This window comes from Chelonoidis abingdonii, chromosome 1, assembly GCF_003597395.2.
Source record: "Chelonoidis abingdonii isolate Lonesome George chromosome 1, CheloAbing_2.0, whole genome shotgun sequence".
NCBI classification, from domain to species: Eukaryota; Metazoa; Chordata; order Testudines; family Testudinidae; genus Chelonoidis; species Chelonoidis abingdonii.
Window position 1 is genome coordinate 131,649,383 of NC_133769.1, and position 8,840 is coordinate 131,658,222.

The window sequence follows — 8,840 nt, forward strand, 5'->3', positions numbered from 1 at the left end:
GGCAAAAAGGAACTGAAGGGTGGCCGGGTCGGCTGGGGTATTTATGCGGCGCCATGGTGGCGCCACTCCAGGGGGCGCCCAGCCGACCCGCTGAGTGTTGCTAGGGTAAAAGTTTCTCCGACGGCTGTGCACGCGGCGTGCACACACCTACCTGGAATGGATATGAGCAACATATCTCGAAGAACAACAGTTACAAAGGTGAGTAACCTTGTTTTATACATCATGTCTGGTTGCCATTTAGTTACAGTCTGTTCAGTAATTTACGCATTTTCAGGGTTTAGTAAATGCTACTGGGACAGAATTATTGCATGAAGTAGAGGCATTTACTCATCTTGCAATGCTGTTACTGGTTTTCACTGGTCTTTGCAAGACCTGACAAATGACATAATTAGCAAACCAAGCATGTTAGGTTTATACATCTGAGGTTAAAAGTTCAATTATATAAAAACAAAACCAGTTTACATATTACTAATTTATAGCTATTGTATTAATACATTACCAGAGTTCAGCAATTTTTCCTTATTATGGTGCTAAAGAAAGAGCAATCTGATCTTGCTCAGTTTGTGAGATTCTCTAATTATTATGTGAGCTCAGCAATGGGACACAATGAAAATATGGAGGTTGCGCCATGAACTGGAAACAGTTTTTCTCTGCTACAGTTCCATCATCAACTAATGTATTTTATATGTTAACACAACTTAAAATTCTAGTATTATGAGCAGCTTGTTGGAAGACTGTGCTTATAAAATACATGTGCATTAGTCTGCATGCCAATTAAAATATGATATTCTTCCAAGAACACACAAATACAGTGCACTATAAAACTGTCTGTTGGAAAGCTACCTCTGGCAAATAACTAGTAGGTTCTGTACTCTATCTCCTACTTCATAGGGATCCTTATGGCACAGATATGCTTTGCTTAGAAATTGGATTGGTTCTGCTGTATGTTTTTGCTAATTCTCTTGTTGTTGTTGTTGAATCTTCAGAGAGAATTTAGAAGGCCAGTCAAGTAAGTACTCTGAAGGCCAAATTCAGTGTTTCTTTACTGCATACTGTTTTTAAAAGTTGTATGTATCCAATTCTGATCTCACTGACATCAGGATAAATCAGGGCTAATGGATATAATATGGAGAGAAGATCAGAACTGGGCCCCTCATGATCACCCCACAGGAGAACCTAAAGCCATACTGGCAATGAGAAATAAAATTGAAGGAGGCAAAATGATGGAGGGGTGAAGTGAGATGAATCCCATTTACTTCAGTTGAACTATTCACGTGTGTAATAGCTGCAGAATTGGGCTTCTGAATTGCTGCCAGTTGCATTCAGGTCTGTTTTCTTTAGTTTGCAGAATAATGTTTTGAAACTTTATTATCACTTTATAACAGACCTTAACAACCAGGTTAATCCAAAGCAGAATGCACCATCAGGACTACTAAGGGAAGTAAAACATTTCATTGTGAAATTTACCGGATGAAAGGCTTATATACCACTTACGCTCCATTTTGAGGACTTACAAGACCTGTTTGAGCCTCCCTATCTGCAAAGGGGCAAATTTCACAAATGAGGCTGCTTTAATTCTCTTCTGTGCAATTCATATTACCAGTTACAACTAGTGCAGAGACAAAGTATTTAATTGAACATGTATTTATTTTGTATCAGTTATTCTATTAAGTGGTCTTCGTTTATAAACTGAGACAATACAGAAAACATGCAGATGAATCTGTTAAAGGAGGACACCTTAATTCACTCTTCAGTCTTTATCTATTTTTAAAAAATGTATCTTGCTTAAATTAAGGAAAAAAACAGAAAGTTTAGCTCCAGAAGAAGGCTCTCTAGTTTGTAACAATGCTGTAGGATTTACACACATTCCTGCTATTGATTTGTTGTTCTTTGTTTCCTAACAATACTGAACCAACAATTGAATAGGGAGAATGAAATCCAGTGGCGCTCTCTCAACACTGGAGCCTTTTTATGTAATATAGCAGCTAATTTTGATGAGTACTCTCTCTCCTAAACAAAGCTGAATTCACATCCCACACCATAGAAGCCAAAGTCTCTTCTTAATTATGCTGGCATAATGCCCTTGATTTTAATCAAGTTGGAGAACTTTGTTCATCTCAGGCAAAAGCAATTTTGTTCATGGATCACTGTGAGGAGATGTACACAATTCTCATTAGAGCGGGTCAGAAAATAGGGGTGGGAATTCACAAAAATTTCATTTCCATTTTTCACTGAAAATGTCCAAATTTCATTTCAATTTCCATCCCTAATTCTTATGTGTAATGCTACTCGAAATTATTGGGTGAGGTTCTATGGTCTGTGTTATGCAGGATGTCAGACTCTAAAGGGTCCCTTCTGACCTTCAAATCTATAGATTTAGAATTATGGGCAAATATTTCTATCACTGAATGTGGTCATTCTCCACGCTCAGTTTTTGTGCAAAACTCCCACTGATGTCAATGGGAATTTCAGGTACTGAAGAATAAAAAATAGAAATAGAAATAATTGGAGATATACCTATCTCTTAGAACTGGAAGGGATCTCGAAAGGTCATCGAGTCCAGTCCCCTGCCTTCACTAGCAGGACCAAGAATGGTAATATATGCCCCTTATTTTCTATTGATTTTTATTGCAGATGTTCAGGGTTAAGGTGTGCAAATGAAAAGAGATGAACTATAGGACCCATGGAACTTCAGCTTGCCTAGGGCTCAAGCTAATTGCAGCACAAACTAAGAGAACCCATGCCTGTGAAAATTAGGGAAGCTGATAAAAACAAACTGTTTTGTCTGACACAGAAGTTAAAATCAGGGGAAGCACAGCTCCCTCTTCTCTCTGATATGAAGTAAGGAAGAGAATATTGGAGAGCAGTGCTCTCCCACAACTCGACTTCTCCTGGGCTTATACAAGGAGGGTTCCCCCCTCCCAGTTCAATTTATTGTAACCACTGGTCTAGTAGTTACTCCAGATAATCCTAATTAACATTTATTGAATATTTTGCCATAGAAGCTGATGCTTTTGATGAATTATTCACACATGCACCGGACAAACTGGATGCTGTGAAAAAGGTAACTTTCAAATGTTAAACAGACATTGACATTTGCATTATAAGATATTATTAATGAATTCTCTAAAAATTCCATTTTACCCCCTCTGATTCTTTAGGTGCTTTTGCAATTTGTCAACAAGCATGTTGGAAAATTAGGATTAAATGTGAAAGATGCTGAATCTCAGGTAGTACTCTTTGAGCTGTATGTTAAAATGTCTGTCGGTTATGTTAATATTTCCTGTCATCTCCAAAATTCCTATATTTCTCTTTTAAACTTGGCAAATATACACATTCATTCATAGCCTGAGTTCAGGCATATCAATTGTCAGTTTGGGAGGATTTTTAATGCCAATATGATACATAATTGAAAATAAGGGGTTTGTATGGAACACCATCCCAAGGTTGTCATCATATAGGTCTTGATTTTCAGAGGCTCTTGACCCCTACAGCTTCCACTGGCTTAAGCTGGAAATGTGATTTCTCAGCATCTTTGAAAATTAGGCCTAAATTGTCAATAGTGACTAGTGATTTTTGAGTGCCTAACTTAAGACATGGTCGAGAGGCCTGGTTTTCACAAACTGCTGATCTCCACCCCTCTGAAAATCAGCCCCCTTTAAAGTGCCTGAAGGTGGGCACCCAAAATTACTAGACGCTTCTGAAAATCTAGGCCATAATTTATAGGTAAGGCTAAGATTTTGTCATGGGTATTTTTAGTAAAAGTCACAGATAGGTCACGGCCAATAAAGAAAAATTCACGGAAGCTGTGACCTGTCTGTGACTCTTACTAAAAATATCCATGATAAAATGGGAAGGAACTTGGCAACTGTGGAGTGACTGGGAGTTCCGGGTACCCCACCACCTGTGGGAGTTCAGAGGCACAGCAGCAGGGAGCTGCAGGGAGCTGCGGGGCTCCCCCTGCTACCACAACCGTGGGGAGCTGCAGGGGTCCCCCTGCCCTGCCCCGGTTGGCAGGGAACTGCAGGGATCCCCCTGCCCATGGCAACTGGGAGCTTGGAAGCCTGCTGCCTCTGGGTGTGTGGGGGGGTACATCATAGCTCCCTGCTGCTGTGGGAGGTGGCAAGACCCTGCAGCTCCAGCCGCCAGGGTTGAAGTCATGGAGGTCTTCTGGAAGTTTCGCAACTTCTGTGACAAAATTGTAGCCTTATTTATAGGGCATGATTGTTCCAAAGGCACAGCCTTGCTCTGGGGACAATGTGGAGTCACCACCACTGGAGAAGTTCCTCATCAGATGCATCCCTCACAGAGCCCAGGGAAGAGTTCACACTGCACCATCTGTGAGGATGGGCGCAGCCTGCTCACTATGGTGAGGAGGTATGGGACTATAGCTCTGTCTCCTCCCACCTCCCTTTGGTGCAGCTGGCACCTCTTGGGGCACATGAGTGGGAGGGAAACAGTCCTTATGCTCGCGAGAATGCAGGGATTGTGATTCTCCCATACCTCTGAGTAGGGTGAACCAAGTGGAAGCAGATTGGGATGGGGAAGTTCCTTGTGCTCTTTTCCTTCTTGGCATGCATATGAAAAGGTGGGGAAAATCTATACTATAACTGGCACTTAACTGCAACCATTCAAATCTTTGACACAATAATAATTCCAGAGGCTTGCATTGAATGGCTGGGGACTGGAGTATTAATTACCGAGAATGGAGTTTTTGAAGGGATTGCTACCAGGAATCCTAGATGGAATTTCCTTTTATGTAGTGATACATACTTATTTTTGCTTGAAATCTGTTCAAACATGAGACATTTCAGAAAGGTCATTTGTATTGCTATCCTCCACACAGTGTTACATTCCTACTAAAGTAATAGGAATTTATGAGCCTTATACAGATAGAAATGACATTCTGTGCACACATTGGGATTAAGGAAATAAATCACTAGATTGTATAATTTATACTGTATATTCTCAATTCTTTCCATAGAACAGCATTTATCTCCTTGAGAAAATTCTTTGAATCTTTTTTTCCTGGCTTTGGTAAAAGCCAATTTAATAAATAATACTCAGGTGATTCTTCTTATAGTTTGCAGATGGAGTTATCTTGCTTTTGTTAATTGGACAACTTGGGGGGTATTTCCTGAATTTAAGGGAGTTCTTCCTGACCCCAAATTGTGCTACGGAAATGGTAGGTTATTTATTTATTTACTTAAGGCAAATACCTTCCATGTACTTTATACACATGATTAGCCACATTTTCAGTAGTCTCTGTGATTTCAATGTGCAAAGTTAATCGCATGAACAAGCGTTTGCAGGATAGCAGCTTTAGACAATGCACAAGAGTGCTCTAAGCATGTTATAATCTAATTACAAAAAAAAAGTCCCTGCCCCAAAGTCTGTATTGAAATCTACCATGATCCTACAAAATGAAAGCAATCATTATTTGCATTTGTTAACCAGACAAATGCATTGAATTCCAAGTGCTTTAAAGAAACATCTGTGTTGCATGGGTTGGAATGCGAATGCAATATTAGACCAACAGCTTCTCCATTTAGTCACACAGGTGACACAGCAAGGGTAGGGGTCACAAAGATTCCTTCACATTGTCCCACAAATGTACCTCAACCCTAACTTGATGGAACCATCGCTAAGGCCCCATGTAGGCAAGGTAACTTTTCTAAAAGTTTCCTGCTATTGCTAACAATTCACCTGACCCTCTGTTAGCAAAGCTGAGAGTCCTAGTGCACACAGCCTGTCAAATACTGACCCTGTTTTAAAACTCTGCTAATTAGATTTGGAGGGAAAGTACATTTGAATTGAATCAAAATGAAAGTTTTCTATTTTCAGTTGCCCTCTCCCTTTTCTTTCTCCACTATTTTTTTTGCTCTGATTCAATTAAATTGGAAACAAAACATTTTATTTTCAAATCACTCTGAAGAAAAAAAAATCAGTAAAACCCATGAAGTTTGAAGAAAGCAAACATGTTTTTGGTTTGTTCAGAAAGTTTTGTAGAAAATAATTCCTATTCTTTTGACCAGCCCTGTTAGTTAATGATGTCTAAACAACTTTCTTGTGAGGAACGTAGATATCTCCATTTTTCGGAGGTAAATTGCAGAGTAAGAAATGGCAGAGTTGGTATTGGAATCCAGAACTACTGACGCTGAGGCCTAGCCTCTAACCATTGGACACTGCCCTCAGAGAGGAGTCCATTGGGGCTGTGAAGCACTCCGCTGTGATTATATCTGAAGAACTTTCATTTTAGCAAAGTTAACCCAAGGTTCTACTTTTGGTCAAAGCATTATTTACTTAGTTTTTTTCCTGTCTTATACCCTGAGTGATATAAAATTCTACCTACTGTAGCTCAGAGACTTTATTTCAGTTTAAAACGTTTCTCCCAAATCCCTTGTGTACTCTAACTCCCCTACATTTTAGACATTAATTGGTACAATAGAATGACAATGTAACCTTCACTGCAGAATTCCCCTGAGATTTAAAACATGACATTCCTGTTATAAAAGTGGTGACAATCAGCCATACCATCAGGATCATTATTGTTTATCGTCTTTCACTCAAGTTGAAAGCTGATAGTTCAAAGCCAGTAGATACAGTCTGTGTATCTTGGGCAGAGGGAATTGGAGTGGATGCTAGTGAGGGGGAAAAACACTGAAAAAATAAAGGAAAAATCAATATTAGGATATAAGCCAAAGTCCCTAATATTGGGATGACTGGTCACTCTAGTGGGAATGCAGAGGGATGAAGAAAGGAAGGGATTCAGGGGACCAGAGGAGGAGGGGAAAAGGGAGCAGGAATTGGGATGGGGGGTGGTTTGTAGATTGCAAGGCCAGAAAGGACCATTGTGATCATCTAATTGACCTCCTGAATAACGCAGGCCATAGAACTTCCCCAAAATAATTCCTAGAGTATATCTTTTAGAACAATGGTTTTCAATCTGTGGTCCACGGACCCGTAGGATTTTGCAGACTATGTTTAAGATTTCCAAAGGGGTCTGCACCTCCATTCAAAATTTTTTAGAGGTCTGGAAATAGAGAAGGTTGAAAACTATGGTTTTAGAAAAAATATTCAATCTTGATTTAAAAATTGTCAATGATGGAGAATCCACCGTGACCCTTGGTAAATTGTTCCAATGGTTAATTACCCTAATTGTTAAACATTTATGTCTTATTTCCAGTCTGAATTTGTCTAGCTTCAACTTCCAGCCACTGAATCAGGTTATACCTTTCTCTGCTAGATTTAGGAGTCTATTATTAAGTATTTGTTCCTCATGTAGGTACTTATAGACTGTAATCAAGTCTCCCTTAACCTTCTCTTTGTTGAGATAAATAGACTGAGTTCTTTGAGCCTATCACTATGAGACAGATTTTCTAATCCTTTAGTCATTCAACATTCTCCAATTTATCAACATCTTTCTTAAATTGCGTGCACCAAAATTTGACACAGTATTCCAGCAATGGTCATACCAGCGCCAAATAAAGAGGTAAACAACCTCTCTGCTCAACTCTGTTTATGCATCCCAGGATCACATTAGCTCTTTTGGACACAGTGTCACACTGGGAGCTCATATTCAGCTGATTATACACCATGACCCTCAATTCTTTTTCAGAATCACTGCTTCCCAGGATAGAGTCCCACATCATGTAAGCATGGCCTACATTCTTTCCTCCTGGGTGTATACATTCACATTTAGCAGTATTAAAGACACACATTGTTTCCTTGTGACCAGTTTACCAAGCGATCCAGTTTGCTCTGAATCAGTGACCAGTCCTCTTCAATATTTACCACTCCCCCAATTTTTGTGTCATCTGCAAACTTCATCAATGATGATTTTGTTTTCTTCCAGGTATTGATAAAAATGTTAAATAGCGCAGGGCCAAGAACCGATCCATGCAAGGCCCACTGGAAACACATCCATCAATGACGATTCCTCATTTACAGTTGCATTTTGAGATCTATTGGTTAGCCAGTTTTTAATCCATTTAATGTGTGCCATGTTCATTTTATATTGTTATAGTTCTTTAATCAAAATGTCATGCAGTACCAAGTCAAATGCCTTACAGAAGTCTACCATGTCAACACCATTATCTCTAACAACCCAACCTGTAAACTCAGCAAAAAAAGATATCAAGTTAGTTTGATTTAATCTATTTTCCATAAACCCATGTTGATTTCCATTACTTACTTTACCCTCCTTTAATTCTTTATTAATTGAGTCCTATATCAGCTGCTCCATTATATTGACTGAGATCCATGTCAGGCTGACAGGTCTGTAATTACCAGGGTCATTCTGTTTACCCTTTTTAAAAGTTGGTATAACATTAGCTTTCTTCCAGTTTTTTTAAAACTTCCCCAGTGCTCCAAGACTTATTGAAAATTAACATAATGGTCCAGCGAGCTACTCAGCCAGCTCTTTTAAAATCCTTCGATAGAAGTTATTTGGCCTGCTGACTTAAAATGTCTAACTTTAGTAGCTTCTGTTTAACATCCTCCAGAGAAATTAGTGGAATGGAAAAAGAGTGTTATCTTCACCATATGAAGAGACTATATCATCTGTTCTTCTTCGAGAGATGTTCCTGTGGGTGCTCCACTTTAGGTGTCGGTGCGCCCCTGCGCCTTTGATCGGAGATTTTTTGCAGCAGTACTCCTACCGGCCACACATGCTTAGAACCTGTCACTCATTCTGAGCGTGTTACTAGAGAGCATCCGCGGCCAGTACCCTCAGTTCTTCTTTGAGTGCTTGCTCATATTCATTCCAAGTAGGTGTGCGCGCGCCGCATGCACGTTCGTCGGAAGAATTTTCCCCTAGCAACACCCGGCGGGTCGGCAGG

At 39.7% G+C, this 8,840-nt stretch overlaps 1 protein-coding gene across 4 annotated transcripts in view; it reads left to right on the forward strand.

Moving 5' to 3' along the window:
• PARVG (parvin gamma) overlaps positions 1 to 8,840 on the forward strand; it is a 42,857-nt gene that overhangs the window by 24,342 nt on the left and 9,675 nt on the right. For 3 of the 4 annotated variants that reach the window (XM_075070336.1, XM_075070327.1, XM_075070331.1), the window contains 4 exons: positions 987 to 1,009; positions 3,003 to 3,064; positions 3,162 to 3,230; positions 5,084 to 5,185. In XM_075070336.1, coding sequence (XP_074926437.1) covers positions 987 to 1,009; positions 3,003 to 3,064; positions 3,162 to 3,230; positions 5,084 to 5,185 — 256 coding nt within the window. Of the gene's footprint in view, positions 1 to 986; positions 1,010 to 3,002; positions 3,065 to 3,161; positions 3,231 to 5,083; positions 5,186 to 5,552; positions 5,645 to 8,840 lie in introns of those variants that run through there. The other variant, XM_032781974.2, reaches the window with a different exon arrangement.